Raw genomic sequence first — 20,513 nt, 5'->3', positions numbered from 1 at the left:
TGGATTTTATTACTGGTTTGCCTCGAACGCGCAAGGGTCATGACTCTATTTGGGTCATAGTCGACCGTTTGACAAAAATGGCTAGATTCTTACCTACAAGAACAACTATTTCAGCTGTTCAGTTGGCTCACGAGTTTGTGGACCACTTGTTCAAGCTGTATGGTTTGCCATCTGACATAGTCAATGACAGGGACTCAAAGTTTACAAGTAACTTTTGGACACTTGTTTTTGAGAAGTTAGAAACTACTCTAAGTATGAGTTCCTCGGATCATGCACAATCCGATGGCAGTACAGAAAAGGTCAACCAGTTGGTTGAAGACATGCTTCGGGCATATGTATCTAAGAGACAGTCTTCATGGGAAAATTATCTACCCATGATTGAATTTGCTTACAACAGTGCAAAGCATTCTAGTACAGGTTATAGTCCTTTTATGCTTATGTACGGGTTTCAACCACCAGTTATGGTTGGATTAAAAGGGATTCAAAATGATGCTGCTAAGAATTTCTTGCTAGATATGCAGGAAATGTTGCAGTTTGCCAAAGAGTCTATTAGAAGTGCCCAAGATCGGGACACATTTTATGCTAATAGACATCGTTCACCCAGAGAGTTCTCTGAAGGAACGATGGTATATTTGAGAATTCCTAAGGAATCCAAGAGCCTAAGTACTGGTTTGGTTCCGAAATTATCCCCCAGATACTGTGGCCCATTCAAGGTCATTAAAAGAATTGGACCAGTTGCATATCGACTAGAATTGCCTCCTGATGTTAAAGTACATCCAGTCTTTCATGTCAGTAGACTGAAAGAAGTATTGGGTGCAGATGATCAACTTGTTTCTCCTCATGAGATTATAGAAGTTACAGATTTGACTTTTATTCCTCACGAACCTGAATCTATTCTTGAATTTCGTGAACGACAGATTCGAAATCGTACTATCACGGAATACAAGATTAAGTGGAAGGATCGTGTTGAGGAGGATGCAACATGGGAGACATTACAAAACCTCCAAAGAACATTTCCAGATTTCTTAGCGAACTCAGGAGTGAGTTCTTAGAGGAGGGGGAGTATGTCATGTGCACGGATTGGTATCTGACGTGTACTAGGTACACAGAACTAGCTCAGGTTAGCTTGGGGAGGCTTAGAGCTAGGCAGGCTTGATTCTCGGGTTGAGTGGCAAGGGTACGAACTATTTATAGGTCTTCGCTATTTTTGGCGCCGGGGCCCGAGTCTATAAAAGAGGCCCAGGGGGTTCAGTTCTCAGTGTGCAGTTGGGAGCAAGTCTCGTTCCCACGTGCAAGGTCTGATCCTGGATTGAGTCACGGACGCGCGCCTGCATCTTAGCGTAGCCCAAGGCCCAGTGACAGATCCAGGGCTTCACAGCGCCACCTGGTGGTATGGGACACCAGGCTGGTTTGGATCTGATTGGGAGTTCGTGCCAGTAGCTCAGCTCGTGGCTCAGAGGGGACATCTTCTGATTCGGGATCACATGCTGTAGATGTCATGGTTGGGTGGTGAGCAGCCTGCTCAGATCTGATGTTGTGTGTGGTTTGTTTGCAGATCAGGGGTTTCAGGAGTGCTGGGACGTGTCAGGAAGGCAGCATGATGAAAATTTTGGAACACAAGAAATTTGATTGCTCTATGGTTTGATTAATCTTTCATAATTCAAAGAAGTCGGAAGATGATGACAACATTTATTGCAAACTTGTTTTTGGGGAGTCGAAGGAAAACTTTAAGTCAAGTTCATACGGATGAGCATGTTTAGGAAAAATAATGCTGGAACCCCTATTGAAGCAAAATCGAAAGCATTATCACTATAATCATGATCTAACCACACAGGATTGGTATTAACCCAAGATGCTTTAGAATTTGAAAGCTCACAAGTTACAACTGGTGAAACGATACTGAAATGTCAAATAATACGTAATCAGATTCATTGCCATCCGATCAATATTAATCCAAAGTATGCCTTTGAAGTTCTCTTCCATGCAGTTTCAGTCTCAAGAAAGAAGATTGATTGATTCTGATAAGATTGAAATCCCCTACTTTTTGTCTTCTCATTATTCACACAACTTATTTTGCCCAAACCATTGTGCATACCGTGTCTGACAAATTCATACTCGTCCTTCCTAAGATACAACATCTAGTATAATAATTCAGTCCAAAAAAATCCTCTAATTCTTGCTTTATAATATGACGCTTTGCAAAAGATCCCATTTGATGAAAGAGGCTTTATGATTTCATTACTAAAAGAATGAGAGGAAAATACTAGTATGCTCCCGATCATCAGGTTCTTCATGTGCTAAAATTGAGTTTCTAATCCCACAGCTGGAAGTCTTCAGCTCCACTGTCAATGGCACAATACCCATACTGATAGTGAGTGACAAATTGAGCAGGAGAGGGTGACTCTCTACAAGGTGGAGGTCCTGCACCAACCAGGATTACATTCCTTAGTTGAACCATTCCTTAAACATGCCAGATTCTGAAACAATAGGAAAAATTCAACAAAAGAAAATTGAAAAGAGAGGCATCTGTAAGACTTTGACACACGGCGGGAGGAGATGAGGGGTTGCATGGGCAAGGGGGGTGTCCAATATTCTGACAGTCAAGAAACAGGTCCTAAGCTGATTCTACAATGGCCTTTCTCTATAAAGGCCTTTTTGAAAGAGAAAAATTTGCAGTAATTACAGCAAAAGCTTTCTATAAAAGAAGAGATGAGTATTGATACCCTTTGTCCAAATGCCGTAGAGAGAAGCCATGATGCTGAAAGACTGACTGCCCCATCGCTTGGCTTGTAGAATTGCCCCACGGCCATAGAGGCAGCAGGAGGTGGCCGCCCGGAAATCGTCTACACAAGACCAGATGTTAATGTCAACAAATAAATCCTGCTCTACATAAAGACTAGCGAAAACCATTGATATAACCACTCAAAACGCTATGACTAACTCCACAAGTGCTAAATATTTCCAGTTGATGGAAATACTGACCATTCAAAGCAACCAGCTGCATGCTAAGAATCTGATCCTTTTATATTAAAATATATCATTTTTACAAGGGCTACAAAATGCATGCATATAGATTCCTCTAGTTCTCATCTCACCATGGAAACCTCATTTAATCTTTGGCTCATAAATTTAGAAAAAGTACAAGAACAAGGAATCTGATTGTGGCAATGCCACCTAGGCTTCTGCATTTCTTCTGCCCCAAGGAAGAATGAGCTCTCAAGTATGTAATCTTCCCGTCTCAGCATCCTCCTTCCACCTGTAGATGTCCCTGTCTCCATCATGAAAGTTTCAACAGGTTCACCATTTCCACCTTGCAGCAACCTACATCCAACCTTCAAAGAAGTACCAAGTCTTCCTCCTCTGCCTTCCCCCTCAGCCTTGGCCCTTCCAAGATAGCTTTCACCTCAAATCTTGAGAAACATTGCAATGATAGGTCATAGTAGTCATCATCCGGGTTATGATGCCGAGCTTTCTTAATTTTCTATCCTCTGCACCATGACACATAGCGTCTTTACTTATGATTCATGCGACTCCATGCCATAGTTGTCTATCACCCTCTAATCATGGTGACTCTATTACTTTCCATGGTGATATTGCTAGGTCATAGTAAGTGTTAGAAATGACCCAACAGAGGGTACACGCAGCGGGAGACTTATAGAAATGCCCAGGAGCTCACACAGTGTGGGTGTGGGGTGTGGAATCACAAACTTCTTTACTTATGTGCATAAAATAGGTGTGCAGACTCATCAATAGACAATGAACCAGCCAGATATAGAAGACACCAAAACTTATATATTTCCATCCAAAACTATGGACACAATACAAAAGAGAGAGATCCAGAGTCCCACCAATGGTGTGGTCCTCTGATCTAACCACAAGGTCCTTCTCCTATCTGCCGGCTATCTCTAGACTCGAGTCCGCGTGCTCCACCTCGAGCGTCTGCAGACTTTCCGTCCAATGTGTTCTCCTCCACCTTACAGCCTGTGAATCAGCCTAGGTGGGCAGCCCCTACCAAGCTTTGTCTGCAGCACACAGGTCCCTGTTCCACTGCTCCAACCTGCTTGTGAATGACTGCTCCAGAAGGTATGATGATCTCAGCACCTTGCTGCCCTAGAAGACAGCCAAGGTCCAGCCCCTTCCTGGCTAAGTCTGCAGCACTTGTTGCACTCTCTCACCTCCTGTAGATAGGCCCAGAGAGTAGGCTCCCTGCTGCTCCTTTCTGCCCTGGAACTGCTGGCTATGCTGGACTGGCTGGTCTGTTTGGGCCGACCAGTCTGCCCCAAAACAGCCCTTTAAGGGCTCACAAAACTAGGGCCCTTTGGCCCACACTTCTAGGGCTTTTAATCAAGGCAGGGGCCCAGCCTATATAAGGCATGCCACTGCCCACTGGCAGCCCCATTTGCTGCTCTACCAGGCCCCATGCAGCCCTGTACACCTGCGCTCCTGACCTGCCATGTCAGTACCTGTCTGTCCTGCTGGTTCTGCCCTCTGCTAGACTCTTCTCCAGCGCCGTACAATTCCGTACACTGCTGATGTCAGCGCCATGCAGATCCATCCTAATTCCGGGTACCTTCCATGTTCTTTGATGTGAGGTGCTGCCCATGTGGCAGCCCCCTCTCTTCTTTTCCTCTTGGGCACATCCTGCCCTAGGTCTCCCTCCCCCACGCTCTCCTCATTTGGGGGCTTACAGATGGGGAGGTGACCATTCCAACACCCCCTCTCACCGACACATCCAGGCCCAATGCCAACTCGCCGATGAAGATGCTCCAGTAAGTCCCTGGTCGTAGTCCTTTGGAACTTTTCGATGTCAAAATCTTTTCCTGGCTTTTCATCCACTGGCTCCTGCTCCACCAGGTCCGCTTCCGCTTCCGCACACCATCCTGGTACACAGGTCCATCTTTGGTAGCACCTCCTGGCACCACCATCTTCCATCATGTTCCCACCTTCGAACTCGAGCAATCCAGCCATCACGATCTTCCAGTTGTCCAACTCATAATGAGTGAACAACCTGGAGTCTTCCAGGCACCATGCTCTGAGGGTCTGTTTCAACCCGTCCTTCCTTTGGCAAGGTCTGCAACCAATGAATATTTCCAGATAACCTGGACCATGAACTCTCGCTGAGTTCTCAAGCAGGTACTCTTCTAGCTTCAGTACTCTTTGTCCATCACCTTCTAGCAATCTGCGTCCGAGATTTGAAGAAGCACCAATACTTCCCCTTCTGCCTTCGAAGAAGGCCAATTCCTTCCAATCTCGTATCACCCGAGACAAATGAATCCACAGCATGCTATAAAGGCTCAAATGCAAAATATCAAATACATACCAGACTGTTGTACTGCCTGAATGTTTGCCTTGAAAGCAAACTCCCATTGAGGCACCTACCAAGCGCCTGTGTAATCCTGTACTGTCCCCTTCTGAACTCCAGCATCCATCTGACCATGAGACCCCAGGGCCTTTCATGGAATCCACCCCGTGTTAGTGTCAACAGCCACGCCCCTGGAAGGTACCAAGCGCTCCATGCTGTCCTTCACCTTCACAAAGGCATCTGACTCCTCGTCGCCCCACATCTCTATGTCAGACATCCTCACTGTGAATTCTGGATCAATATATCTGACCTCGGTAACACTCGGTGATGTCACCAAGAACAACTCTTTGATTACCACATTTGCTTTGGCCTCTCCCTCTGAATCTGAGTCAGACTCCTTTTTGTTTTTCTAATCCGCCTTTTTCTTTCTGCAGTCCTTTGCAAAATGTCTTGGCGTATCACAGTAGAAGCACTTCTTCTGCTTCCTTTTAGAAGTCCCCTCGTCGTCAGAGTCGTCTTTCTTGGACTTGCCACTGTTAGGCTTGCCCTTTCCTTTGCCAGCGGAATCCTTCGCCAACATCGCCTTGTCGTCTTTGTTCTCGTTGTAGAGCTTCTCCCGAGCTTCCTCCTGTAGCAGTAATGAACCCAACTCCTCAAACGTCAACAGTTTGGTCCTCTGTCCTGTTGTCACAGCGAGTCTGTCTTCTAACCAACTGCTGCCAACTGATCCCTCACCACCTTGACCTTCGTCAAATGGCTATGTACCGTATCTCCTTCTTCCATATCAAGATTGCAGAGTTGATGCTGAAGAAGCAAAATCCAGGAGGTGTTGTCCGTCTCGTACAGATCTTTCAGGGTCGCACACGCCTCTACTGACGTCTCGGCCAGCTGGATATGTGGAAGAACGGAGTCCGCCATAGTCCCTATGGTTATTGCCAGGGCATGGGCATCTCTGTCTTCCCAAGCTTCAAGCTCCTCTCTGTCTACTGCCATGACTATCTCCTCTTTCCTATCCACCATGTCCTCCAGCTTCGACTCCACTCCCGTGGTCAGCTTCCACAACTTCCGAGCCACTATATGACTCCGGATCTTCACTTTCCAGATCGGGTAATTAGTCCCATCCAATTTCCCAGACTCTCCAAAGTTAGGGATAGTGAAAGAGAGAAAACTGGGGGAGAAGGAAGGGGAAGCAGGGGCTGAAGAGGCTGTAGAGGTCGACATCTCTGCTGTTTATACCACACAACAAAGTCAACCAAACTCAATTTCAGTAGACCAAAATTCTGAACGCACCTAACTGAACCTGAGTCACCCTCCTTCTCGTAACGGCACAATCCTCCAGTCGTGGAACTCGATTCCCAAGAGCTTCTGAATCAGGGTCGTCCTTCAGCAAGGTCCCTGCCTTCAAGTTCCCACACCAGTGAGCCTCCTACTTGGGCTCTGATACCATGTTAGAAATGACCCAACAGAGGGTACACGCAGCGGAAGACTTATAGTAATGCCCAGGAGCTCACACAGTGTGGGTGTGGGGTGTGGAATCACAAACTTCTTTACTTATGTGCATAAAATAGGTGTGCAGACTCATCAATAGACAATGAACCAGCCATATATAGAAGACACCAAAACTTATATATTTCCGTCCAAAACTATGGACACAATACAAAAGAGAGAGATCCAGAGTCCCACCAATGGTGTGGTCCTCTGATCTAACCACAAGGTCCTTCTCCTATCTGCCGGCTATCTCTAGACTCAAGTCTGCATGCTCCACCTCGAGCGTCTGTAGACTTTCCGTCTAGTGTGTTCTTCTCCACCTTACTGCCTGTGAATCAGCCTAGGTGGGCAGCCCCTACCAAGCTTTGTCTGCAGCACACAGGTCCCTGTTCCACTGCTCCAACCTGCTTGTGAATGATTGCTCCAGAAGGTATGATGATCTCAGCACCTTGCTGCCCTAGAAGACAGCCAAGGTCCAGCCCCTTCCTGGCTAAGTCTGCAGCACTTGTTGCACTCTCTCACCTCCTGTAGATAGGCCTAGAGAGTAGGCTCCCTGCTGCTCCTTTCTGCCCTGGAACTGCTGGCTATGCTGGATGAGAAATGAGGCCACAAGCCTCTCCTTTTATAGGCCCCAAGGGCCCCTTGAACTAACCGACCAGCCATCCCTAAATGGGCCGACCAGTCTGCCCCTTGAACTAACCGACTGGCTGGTCTGTTTGGGCCGACCAGTATGCCCCAAAACAGCCCTTTAAGGGCTCACAAAACTAGGGCCCTTTGGCCCACACTTCTAGGGCTTTTGGCCCTCCAATCAAGGCAGGGGCCCAGCCTATATAAGGCATGCCACTGCCCATTGGCAGCCCCATTTGCTGCTCTACCAGGCCCCATGCAGCCCTGTACACCTGCGCTCCTGACCTGCCATGTCAGCGCCTATCTGTCCTGCTGGTTCTGCCCTCTGCTAGGCTCTTCTCCAGTGCCGTACAATTCCGTACATTGCTGATGTCAGCGCCATGCAGATCCATCCTAGCTCCGGGTACCTTCCATGTTCTTTGATGTGAGGTGCTGCCCATGTGGCAACCCCTTCTCTTCTTTTCCTCTTGGGCACATCCTGCCCTAGGTCTCCCTCCCCCACGCTCTCCTCATTTGGGGGCTTACAGATGGGGAGGTGACCATTCCAACAGTAAGTGCATGCCATTGATTCCATACCATGGGATTATTTTTTGTCATGCCCCAACATTACACCTTTTTACCTCCTAGACTGTCCAACTTACCAAACACCCTTCTCTAGGTTAGGTATAAGAACATGCACCCCAAAAAAAAAAAAAAAAAACATGCACATGGGATACAATACTCCTCACATCAAATAGACCTTAATGTCCATGAGTTTAGACGTGCAGGCTGAAACTTGAGAAGATATCTAAGGTTCCCCCCCTAAGCACAGTTACTAGTTGAGTTAGTAGAACAGTCAGTTTTAACTCACCTTAGGCTCACCCCAGGGTTTTCGGGTCTCATCATGTTGATAGCCCTCTTGTATCTCATTCTTGCAACTTCGATTCAGGTCCGCTCCACGCTATGGAGCTTTCTCCATCTCCAAACTCTCACATTTGCTCATCCTTTCCTATGAGTCACTGTGGCACTTACCAATTTCCGTAGAGCTCTTCCACCTTACAGATGCATAGTTGCAAAGAATGGACTTCTCACTGTCACTTTTAGTGACAAAAGCAAAATCACTATCGAGTTAACTAATTCAAGATAATCAGTTTCCATTGCACACATACCAAAGAAAGGTGATTTTCTGAAATGTAAAAGCCTGGGAGGCAAGATGGGCTGGTGTCTCTAAAGTCTTTGGATTCAGATTACAGCATTGTGCATATAAGAAACAATATGAATACTAAGCAAGGCATATCAGCTTATCTTGTATGCTCAGTGGTATATAGCTCAACATTATGTAGGTGGATCTTCTGAATTCAGCTAAACCTCAAACCAGTCTTTACCCCAAAACACACAAATCGCTTTGTCCTATAACCTATACACAGACGTCCCACATCCCCCAAACAAACAGAAGCTCTCCCTTTTAGACTACTCAAGACCTCAAACCAGTCTTTACCCCAAAACACACAAATCGCTTTGTCCTATAACCTATACACAGACGTCCCACATCCCCCAAACAAACAGAAGCTCTCCCTTTTAGACTACTCAAGCTATTACAGTACAAAAGATGCCCTCATTTCAGACTTTGCATTAGAACATCGGGAAAAAATCCTTCCCAAGGCCAATTCACCAAATGTAAATCTTCAGGAGAACAAACTGCCAAGTTCTGCATAATGGAAAGCATCCAGATATATCCGTACAAAAAGGTCAAAGCCATAGAAATGGACACAGCAGAACAACATTATTTGAAGGCACATATCTCCTGAATCCATGAATGAAGAGACTAAGATATTGAGCTACCGGCCGTGGTGCAACTGCTATTGTGATAAAACGAAAGCCATCCAGATCTGTTGGAGAAAGCCTAAGTATTCCAGAAGGAGGAGCTTGCTCTGTCTGTCCACCAGGCTCAATCTGTAGAAGCCCAAAAACAGTAAAGTTAGCTTGTATATCATAGAAAATGTGCAAGATGCATAGTTTCACTCAAGAAAAAGCTATATACCTGGCGGGGTGCAGGGCCTGCTGGAAGTTGCACCATCTTCTTTGTCACATCTTGCAGTCTTTGATTAATTGAAAAGCCCTGTTTTGTTGCTTTTGTATTCCTCTCTGGCCAAAGATGTACTCTAATTCCTGTGCATGGGACCAAGTTTGTGACAAGGACAAAATGACCTCTTCCATCTGATCCCTAAAGCACAACCAGTAATCAGGGATTTCTATCACTCAAATGTCATTGTTGTAGACCAAACCACAGGAAATTATTTTGCTCACATTGCATGTTGCACCATAAAGTTATGCATCCACATTTCTTCATTTGTGTGGTTTGTTTCACCCCTTACCAGCTTTTTAATGTCTAGCCAACGTCTTCTTCCATCCATTGCCAATACTGTTACTGTATATGTCTCAATATAGAGATCCTTCTCATGACTTTCATCAGACCACTTTACAAACTTTGGGCATGCATAAGGACCAAGATCTTTGTCGCTAGCCCCTGCCACACCCATCAGGAATCATATCCATAGCCACCTAGCCCGAATATATCAACCAAACCCATGCAAAACCTAAAAACTGGTTCAGAACTCAGAAAACTTAGAGAGCATATACCCAAATTTAATGCTTGAATAATAATTGCACACAAACACTGATTGTATCTCCTTTGGGGAGCACATTAACAAAACATTTAGGTGTTCAACTTCTTGTTTAGGCAGCAGCATAGGACTACGTGTTTACTGCTTTCACATTAGGATGTATGAACTGATCAGGTGCCCTCACATACAGCCTATGTTTAATTTGCAACTTACCCATGGCAACGTCGATCATTTTGGAAGATACATAACTGGACCCAGAGGGCTGCAGTTTAGCACTCATCCAACCGAGTGTTTGTGGTAGTGCACTTCTCAAGTTTGCTACAAATATTGAAAGCCGCTTTGATGGACTTGAAAATGGCTGACCAGATCTTTTGTCTATTGTTTGTAACAATGTATGAGAAACCTGCAGAGATCAGATACTTCATCACCCCAAACCAGAGCTATGCAAGGCAAATTTTAGTATCAAGTAATCTCCAATCATTTGCAAAAGCGCCGATCAAAATATTCAGAACTGATCAACATACAGTTCCAAATCCAAGCTTACAGTGGCCTAATGGTGCAAAGAAGCTTTCCAATCATTTGCAAAAGTGCCGATCAAAATATTCAAAACTGATCAACATACAATTCCAAATCCAAGCTTACAGTGGCCTAATGGTGCACAAAAGCTTTCTTCAATAATCCTATCAACAAAATATTTTCTCAGTTGGTTAGGAAAAAGTACCTGCACAACTAATTGGTTACACCAAAGAATACTTTGATGCTCCATACCCAACCAAACATTCAACATTCCAGGTGCTCCAATAGTTAAACCATGAGTTGAAGGAACTATTCCATCAAGTGAGGCCATTTTAGACCGCACCTGCACCCACCAACAAAAAGGGGGAAACCAGTTTTCAATAAGCAACTATGTAGTGGAAGGCAACCAGATTGTGAGATTCAGTTTGCAACCAGTGATTCAATGTACATCTTGAATGGACAATTTTATTACTTCATGTAGATAAGTATGCAAAAGGTTCCCACCCCTATGTAACTGGCATGCCACTTTATGGTTGGATAAGTCATTCAACCTGAGATCATTAAACCTGGCCACGCTATTGTATTTCTATGATCATTATGGATTTATCTTTTGTTTGTTTGTGTTCTTATAGTGAGCACCTCTGTTGGTCTGAATCTCAGGAATTTGCAGGCACACTTGGGCCTTGAGGGTTGAAGGAACTCTTTGGTTAACTTTTGCTCTTGAGGGACTTTTGGGACACTCAATATTTGTAAACGTGCTTAAATGCATCACAGAATTATCATGCAGACTGTTGGTGAAACTGTTCGACGCAAATCAAGATACTCCAATCCTACATAAACAACTGTGAGCCAACATTCTATTTTGGCAGAAAAATGTGGAGAGGGGAAAACACTATGTGGACTCTATAAGCCTTGTGAACGTGCCCAATGCAAGTCATCCTACTCAATCCTCCTACATAGGCACTTGGACAGTTATTCTATTTTGGCAATCTGATATGAACGGGTGGATGTAGGTGTTAGTTTGTAGGGTAAAGGCTATGAGCACAACCACAAAGGAACCTACCTACATAGTCTCATAGACCCTTTGGTCTTTCGTAAAGACCACGATTACTTAATAGTTGTCACCAGGCCCATAGATCCCAAAGGGTCTTAAGCGGGGTTTAATACAATCATATGGTATCATCTCTCTCTCATCATGGCTAGCCTGCCCTTCACCACCTCGGGAGTGCCGACAGAAACTCAATACAAAGACTTTGTATAATTGGATGCTCAAGTATGTGTGGGTGAATGAATTTGTCTGTGTGAGAGCATATTTTTATACTATGGTCTACACCCACTGTTGGGCGTTGATGACCTCAGTGGGAATGTCATAGTAGCTAGTCCCTGCTATGCGTGATGGAGTTAATGGTTTTCAACCTTATGAGTGACTATGTCGTTTTTTTAGAGGATGAGTTTGCGAATGTTCGTGGATTCATCTAGGTATATCATCTAGGACAGGCGGGATTCCACAGAGGGCATTCTGCTGTAGATCACATCTTCACTCTAAGGGCTGTCATGGAGGAGGTGAGATCTAGACACCAGCAGGTCTACGCATGCTTTGTAGACTATCAAAAGGCATTTAACACTGTCCCATGATCCTGCATGATCAGGAGATGCAGATCTCCGAGACACTGATATGGGGAGTGATTCGAGTCTATATGAGTCAGTCAGAGGCAGAGTCCATGCCCCAGGTGGTCTATCGGATTGGATCGAGAGTACCATCGGAGTGAAGCAGAGTTGTCCCCTCTCACCGACCCTTTTTGGGCTCTACATTGATGAGATCACTTCTTTCATAGACCACCTAGGAGGCGAAGGATCAACTGGCCGATCTAATGATACAGATACTGCTATATGCTGACGACATAGTCCTTATCTCATCCTCAGTGGAGGGCTGCAGAGACGTTTGGAGGCCCTAGAGGTGTTTTGCAGAGAGAGAGACTTGACAGTCAACCTTGGAAAGACCAAGGTTATGGTCTTCAACACCTCACATGCATTGCTTCTCCAACTTAGTTTCACCTATCGAGATGAGCCAATGGAGATAGTGCAGTCCTACACATATTTGGGAGCAGTCTTCACGGGACCCCACTTCACTATGACACATGCAGCCCAGGCACGACTCACACGGGGGCGGGGTGCTTTGGCACAATTGGAGAGACAATGCTTCCAGGCACACTTTCTGGACCCACCAACGAAGTTATGGCTCTTCAATACACTAGTGCGACCGACTGCCATGTATGCAACACCCTTCTGGGGTTGTGATCTACCAATAGCACAATGGAGGAGATTTGAGCGGCTACAAGTGACCATGGGATCTAGGATGATTCGTAGCAAGCCCTCATTCCCTTACAAGATAGTACATGCAGAGTTCACCATGACACCACTACAAACTGATGCCATCTTCCAGACAGTGACATTCATTTATAGAGTTTGGGACCTACCCCACTGGAGACTACCGAGATTGGCCCTAGAGTCATCTAGAAGATTACCTGAGAGGGGCGGACAAATGGTATGCACATGTATCCACATGGTTTGCTAGACACGGGATTCAGATGGAGGAATTCAGATGGACAAGCTCCCTCCCTTTCAATACAGTATGTATGCACCTCCTGAGTCAATCCCGCATGGTTTGATCTCCTCTAGCTCCGCACATCTCGGACTTTGTGAGGGGGGGGGGATCAGAGGCTCCCCACCAAGACCTAGTTTTACCACGATCATTTCTTGAGCGTCTCAGAAAAGGGGTTCATCATCAAACCCCAGTATCTTGCGGACAGAGGAGTCTCACATGCACTAAGAATCGCTATTGGCAGATGTGGGTTTCATCCCATCAGTTGAGGATTGAGATTGGGAGAGCAGCACGTCTCTCTCTCTCTCCCCCCTCCTGAGAGGATCTTTTATAGTTACACACATTCAAGGCCTGGGTGGCCCCTAGCAAGTTTCATGTGAAGCTCAGCTTCTTTAGAGATCACTGCTTATAAATATCAGAGGAGGGCATTCACATCAACCATGGGTTGATCTACTTTCTCTTTTCCTTTTCGTGATACTTGCATACCACTATCTGCATTGCTTCATGGCCTTGCCAGGCTGCCCCTTACTTTTCTTGTTCACGGATTTCCGTCCACTTTCTATATCGCCCACCATAGCAACTTGCGTTCTAACTCCGCTCTATTACTCATCCAGCCTGCTTGCTCTATCTATTTCCCCTCAAGCTATTTAATACCCTTTACAGGCTGCTGCTTATTCAAGGACTTACCTTCCGAATCAATTTCCAGCAGCCTGCCTTCAATCTCAAGCATATAACTCACTCGTTTTTGCCAAGAGAAAGGCACTACTGCATTTGCGCTCTCGTTTTCTCATCCTTTCTCTTGCGAAAATCTCCAGGAATGTATTGCATGTTCAGCAATAGGTTGTCCCACTGTCTCAACCCTAAGATCACAGCAGATGTCCCAAAGGTACGTCGTCCTAGGGTTAGGTTACATGATCCTAGGTTGACCTGATCTCTATAACACTATCCACATTATAGGCGGACATAAAACATGGCCTCAATTCATACCTTGCCATGTGTCTAGAGCAATTCTCTAAACCTTATGCCTGTGTTGGTTCATGTTATATAGTGAAAAAAAAACCAGATTCTGTGAAAGATAAGGGGTGGGCCAACTAAACGGACACCCATACCCAAGGCCGATGTCTATGACAAGAAAAAATAAATTGATCCAATGAAAGCTAAGGGGTGGGGCAACTACACAGGCACCCGAACCCAAGGCCGATGTACGGGTGGAGCAACTAAACGGGCACCCACACGCGAAGCCATTGTCTGCGACGAGAAAAAATAATTAGTGTCACTGCTGCAAGAGAGGGGAAAACCCGCTCTCCTGCCTAATGCAAGGGCCAATGTGTGGCCCATTGGATTGACACCAACATGGCCGTCCTGCAGATAAATCTGGCCTAATGGGTGGATCAAAAGCTACTCCATGAGGGAGCTAAGTACGCACCCTGGCAGCCCATGTGCTGCCCATGTGGCAGTCCCTCTTTCCCCCAGCAGATCCTTCCATCTTCTTTAGACAATTGTGAGGAGTTGACCCTTATCTCCAACACCAACGCGTCAGCCTATGTGGAGCCTCACTGACGAAACCGCCTCTTTCTGGCCTGATGGTGGTCAAGTCTATGAGGCTAAAACTAAAGGACGATATCTGAATACCATAGACAACTTCAAAGAATAAAACATTCAATTGTACATACTGAAAATTACTGACAAAGAGCAGAACAATGGAGAGGGAAAGGGGGAGGAAGAGACGTCAAGTAGTTCTTTGGAGACAAATAAAATGAAGTCCTGAAGAGAAGACAACCTAGTAACCAAAGAATGCTCATGTTCTCAATACCTGAGCACACTCCACCCTCTGACACTCTTTTTTTGGTTCCTGTAGCTAGATTTTCAAAAGGAACAATGCCCCTTGCTTGATCAAAGTGGATAGTTGCCCCATGATGTATTTAATAGAGCTTTTGTATTTAGTTGGGCCTTTTTGTACCGGCAGGGAGTCTCTCCAGGTTTTGTTACATTCTATGTTTCATTATCTTGAAACCCAATCCAGATAATCTCCACCTCAAAAACAAGGGCAAGAAAAACAACTGCATAAACTTCAAGATAAGGAAATTCAATAGAAAATAAATCAGTTCACAAAACAGATTTTGCATAGCATGGATGATGAAGATGCCAGACCCTGAAAACTAAATAATAAACAAAGTGCTTCATTAACTGAAACTAAATGCCTGCTAAGCGATGTGATGAACCATTATTGATGCAATCCACCTACTCAGTTCTCATACCTGATAATCACGTGGACCTCCAATTATTGATATGACCACAACATGGGAGAGGGTAGGACTTGAAGTTGATCTCCTTCGTCTGGGTTTTGTCCTCGAAGGATCATAGCCCATTCTCCAAGCTCTATTGACACGAGAAAAGTAATAGCCTAAAGAAGGCTGTGTTGCAACAGGAGGTGACCTGAAAATGACATAAGCACAGCATCTTCAGTGTCATACTAGCGTATAAGACAAGTTCCTACACCAACACTCAAATTTGGAATACAATATAGGTCTGCTGACATATACGTAGTGCACGTCTGCCCTATATCTGTGTGCACATCTACATAAATCAGCAAACTTACAAATGAGGGCTTGAAAGTGTAAGCACAGTTTGAACAGCACCATTCCTTAATCCTGGGTGCACCACTGCTGCTCGAGCAACAAATCCTCCCATAGAATGACCCACCAAGATCACGCTCTTTGGTAGGGTATCTCCAGGATCTGTCCTGTCCTTCGATCTTGCTTCCAAAGATTCTTTGTATCTATCCAAGATCTAACAAATATGGTTCAACCTCAGTAAACATTTAATGACAATGAAATATAAAGAAATTAGACGTCGGCATACACTTACGGTGGCATACCGCTCTGCTTCTTTAACATAGGTGATACGAAGATGATTGACGGATAGCACAGAAAGGCCATCCACACCTTGATTGCAAGGCACTTGTAGACTGCAGTATTTCTAATATTACACTACTTAAGAAACTAATCAATTTAAGAGGGAATGCAGATCTCTGTGCCTCATAAATCTCAAATATGTACATGGCCCTCCAAACAGAACTAGCAATATAAAAGTCCCAGATCAAGAACAGAAATGCTAAACACCAGAAAACGTTTCCATCAATCATACTTGCAACAGCCAGTTCATATTGAATATTGCATATGACTACAATATTGCATCTGACTACCAAAACATCTACGTGAATAATATATATCCATGTAAGCAACACGTTCACAGTTCTATTAGCAAGAGTTTTGTTTGCAACTACAACACCAATGAAGTTGATCAGCCCCTCAGAACTTTGAGCATAAGCTATGAATTTCATCCTGAATTTAAGTATTCTCTGCCTGTAGACAAAGCTTCACATCAAAACCGTTCACAATTTTTCACACCATTTTGAAAAAAGTACTCTCACATTTTTTCTTGTAACTATCAACATTTTTCATTCCAAATAGATTGATGCACAAGAAAACATACCATGTCACCAAATTGACTGGCCTACATGAAAGCCAGCAACACAGTAGAGCAGAACAAGCTGAAATACAAACTCTGCAAAGATTCATGTTGTGCACCAAACAGAAATTGCATACCCTGTGGATGGCTTGCACAACATACTCAGTATGCTCTTCCAATATTCTTCCATCCATTGCTGAGTGTTCTCCATCAAGATCCACTGCAAACCAGTCCAGGTGATTATAATACTCCCCCTCAATTCTACCGAGTGCCAGATGCTCTTTCTTGATTCCATCACCATTTATTCCATTCAATCCATCTGGTTCATGTCTGGCCTCCTCATTGGTAAACACTGCTTCCTGGTAAAAGCTTTCTTCCAGAGGTCCACCATTGAAAGCTTTATCTGACTCTGCCGCTAATGATCGTACCTGTTCAAAACAATTAGCTTAGCTCTCCTACCAATCTTTCTTCTGGGAAAAAACGCATGAAAACGGATAATGCTATTCTTCTGTCTTAGACTATGATATATTCAAGCAGGTTGCTCAGTTTGGAGTAACATGGAAGACTTGCAACCAACACGTAAGAGAGGGAGTAGAACAGACATGAAAAAGAGTGAGAAGACATTGGAGATGGAAGGCAGGCGAAGGGGAGAAAGGAGAGAATATGGAAGAGAGGTAGAAAGAAAGAAAGAAAGAAAGAAAGTTTATTAAAGTCTTCGAAAGACCGATGGGTCTATGAGACTGAGATGAACCTGATACAATAAGCTGAAAGGGTGGAGCTACTAAACGAGCTCTCACCCATGCTAAGTGCTAAGTACTACATAGTCATAACATCATCTTCATCATATCAAGTCTAATATCAAGTCTGGTCAGATACATCAGATATATGAAAGGGAGTCCCAAAAAGGTATGGGATATCACAGGGGAGGTGTACTTAGGGATTAGGTTGCTGCCACGTGGACAACGCAGCATTCAAGCATTCACAAGAAGGCACATGGGGCTTCCACATGGGCAGCGTGGATGGGGGCTGCAATGTGGGCAGCACAAAGGGATTCATACTTGGCAGATTTGGAGCTCCTTGAAGGCCTGAGACAATGCGAAACAGCCATGCGTCAATGCAGGACTGTACGGAGCAGTCAGGAGCAGGATTGCACAGAGATTCCAGCTTGGAACACTATGGATCTGAAGTGGGTGCAGTACGGACTGTTGCATAGGTTGTACAGACTTGGAGCAAGGGTTTCCAAGGGCTCCGGATGAGGCGAAACCGATGCAGCAAGAATGCACCTGTTTGGAGAGGCATGTGGGCCTGAAGGAGGCCCTGGAACAGGTCAGGGCAGGGGCAGATCTGCTTGAGCTAGTGGCTGGATGCCACGTGGCCAGGCAGGGTCTGGAAGGGCCTCAAGAAGGGAACCTACTAGTCGGTTTTCTACAGACCAGGGAGCTGGGCCCTGTTGGAATACGCATGGTCACCTCCCCATCAAGCCCCCATACGAGGAGAGCATGGGGGGGATGAGCCAGCATACATAGAGCAAAACATGAAAGCATGGGGCTGCCACATGGGTAGCACATGGGCTGCCGTGTGGGCAGCACAAAGGAGACTTACATGGCAGATCTGACCTCCGATTTGCTTCCCTAAGGTCAGATGCAACGTCTCATTTGACAAATTTGTGTGGGCCCACAGTGAGCCAATGAGATAGGCAGCGTTAGAGGTCACTACCCCATCTAATCATAGGATGAGGACATGGGGGGCATAGACTGGAGCAGAATGGCTGTGCAAATCCTGAGTTAGGGGTGCATAGAGGAGCAGGCAGGGATGCCAAAATGGCAGCACTTTTACCCAAGAATAGGGGTCTATTTGGAACTGAATCACAAAGGCTTACGGTCAGCCAAGTGCCAATCCTGTCAGATGGCTGACCAGTCAGTAAATTCTTGGTCGGCTGGTCTGGTTTGTGGGTCTGCTAGACCCAGCTAGAGCCGACCCTAGAACAGGGATCAGCCCTGTCAATCGGCTGACTTGACGTACCACATCAGCCTGCTTTGGAGGTGGGCATCCAACTGAAGGCACTGCCCCTTATGCTCTACCTTTCGATTTGAGTTCAGCCCTCTTGGCTACAGTTTTCCGTGGCCCATGCTTGCTGATTGTAATTTGTAGCTCTCTTTGAGCACATGTGTGATTTGGATTCATTCTCTCGCTGTTCATTGCCAGATTTGTGGTTCATTGTTGTGCATCGCCTTTTTTTTCAGAGAACTGTTGTGCACTCCTTGAAAGGGAAAGCCAGCACAAAACAACCCATATATATCATCCACCTTGCTCGGCCAGAAAAAGAGTCGAGGATCTTGCCAGCTGGGCATCCATATTTGTGCCCCTACCCAAGCAACATGTGGAGTCTTCTGGTTGCAGCTATGGATGATGAGGAGCACATCCTTCCTTTGGGCTTCGGAGAACGGGTCCGTAACGGCAACGTCCTTACCAAGTTCCTCGTCATGTGGGCCTATGCGCTACGTCCTTGAGCAGACTATTATGGGCTCAGAGTCACAGCAATGTTCCTACCTCGTTCCTCGTAAATGATACTAGATGACCAAATTCCAGCACGACTCAAGATCAACGCCACAACTTTCGGTCAACCTGGCAAACAATGGTGGCAAAGAATGGGTACATTGTAGGAGGCTCTCCAGTTTCCAAATTGCTCGATCACGCGGACACAAACTACTGCCGGTGACAAATCGAAATCCAATAATTCATCTAAGGTGACAATACAGACTGCTGGTAGCACGTTTCCGAATAAGATGGCATGTCGTCAAACCCCTATTTTTGTCTGATCTCCGTGCGGACACGAACTTCGCTATTCATCCCAAGTCTATTTACCAAAGAGCGCATAAGGTTGCACAACAGAGCCCTAATTTATGACGGACTCCAAAGTGCCCTGCAACGAAACTGAATATGGTGCCCGTAGTCGTCAAACGCGCAATCGCGTTCGAAAGTTACCACTTTGCATGCTTAAAGTTGCGAATGCCAGCGACGTAGTGCATTGTACAGTTGTTTTGAAAGGAGGAGACGCGATCCATCGCGCGCAACATTTTCAATTGATACTAACCACGAGCGTCTGAGAAGACCTGCCTGCTTATAGCTGCCGCCATTGCCAGGGATGAAGAGGACGGGCACGCCAGAGAGCTTGAGCAGCTGCAGATTGTAATCGATCTTCTTCCAACCTTCGTGGTACAAGTAAAGCCCATACTTAGAGACGGAGGTGTTGGGGGGAGAGGGGAGGGGGATATAGGTGGGATACATGTAGGTCATGACGCAGCCAGTGGGGAAGGAATTGTAGAGGCCGAGAAGGCCGATGACGCCGACGAAGAGGGAGGCAGAGAGGACGAGGAGCAATCTGGGCTTGAATCTGGACTCGCCCATGGAGGAGGGAGGCGAGGGGGGACATAGAAAGGGGGGGAATTGGGGCTAAGGAGAGGCTATGGCTATGGCGGATCTGAAGAGTGGCTATGGCGATGGCGGATCGGAGCAGAGCTTCGAAAGTAAGAAGGTGATTGAATTTTTTTGGTTTGTGCGAAAGAGAAGAGAGAGGCGGGGGAACACGGCCAAACTAACCGCTCCAGCAGGTCGCCGAAGGCCGGTAATACCTTGTGCAGGTGCCTCTCAACCTACACCTGCCGGTTTTCTGTCTTTCCACGTCATCGTCTTTCCTTATTCTAGACTTCTGCACATGCCCTCCGGAGAACTTCGACCCTCCTGGGCTGTTTCCAAACAAGGCCTAACTTGTGGTCTCAAAGGGTCGCTTCTGGTAAAATGCCCTTTTAGCTCTTTTTGTCTGCCCTCGCGGTAGCCTTAGAGCCTTAGCACATGGATTCGACTAGCATCGGTTTAGGATCGGAATATTTTTGTCATCATTACT

At 45.7% G+C, this 20,513-nt stretch overlaps 1 protein-coding gene across 3 annotated transcripts in view; it reads right to left on the bottom strand.

Moving 5' to 3' along the window:
• LOC147904079 (phosphatidylinositol deacylase) overlaps positions 1 to 20,159 on the bottom strand; it is a 71,788-nt gene extending 51,629 nt beyond the window's left edge. For all 3 annotated transcript variants that reach the window (XM_087370458.1, XM_087370465.1, XM_087370473.1), the window contains exons 1-11: positions 19,727 to 20,159; positions 16,747 to 17,037; positions 15,738 to 15,928; positions 15,397 to 15,574; positions 10,742 to 10,879; positions 10,234 to 10,423; positions 9,772 to 9,923; positions 9,438 to 9,620; positions 9,239 to 9,349; positions 2,724 to 2,843; positions 2,265 to 2,421 (exon numbers count right to left, since the gene is read on the bottom strand). In XM_087370458.1, the coding sequence (XP_087226584.1) occupies positions 2,265 to 2,421; positions 2,724 to 2,843; positions 9,239 to 9,349; positions 9,438 to 9,620; positions 9,772 to 9,923; positions 10,234 to 10,423; positions 10,742 to 10,879; positions 15,397 to 15,574; positions 15,738 to 15,928; positions 16,747 to 17,037; positions 19,727 to 20,017 (2,002 nt within the window). In that variant the 5' untranslated portion in view covers positions 20,018 to 20,159. The remainder of the gene's footprint in view (positions 1 to 2,264; positions 2,422 to 2,723; positions 2,844 to 9,238; positions 9,350 to 9,437; positions 9,621 to 9,771; positions 9,924 to 10,233; positions 10,424 to 10,741; positions 10,880 to 15,396; positions 15,575 to 15,737; positions 15,929 to 16,746; positions 17,038 to 19,726) is intronic.
• Between the last annotated feature and the right edge of the window lie 354 nt (positions 20,160 to 20,513).

The sequence above is a fragment of the Dipteris shenzhenensis genome, chromosome 3, assembly GCF_047967505.1.
Source record: "Dipteris shenzhenensis isolate YYH24624 ecotype China chromosome 3, Dip_SZ_1.0, whole genome shotgun sequence".
In the NCBI taxonomy this organism is placed as follows: domain Eukaryota; kingdom Viridiplantae; phylum Streptophyta; class Polypodiopsida; order Gleicheniales; family Dipteridaceae; genus Dipteris; species Dipteris shenzhenensis.
The sequence above is the reverse complement of the archived record's forward strand: the minus strand, read 5'-3'. Positions and strand labels throughout refer to the sequence as shown.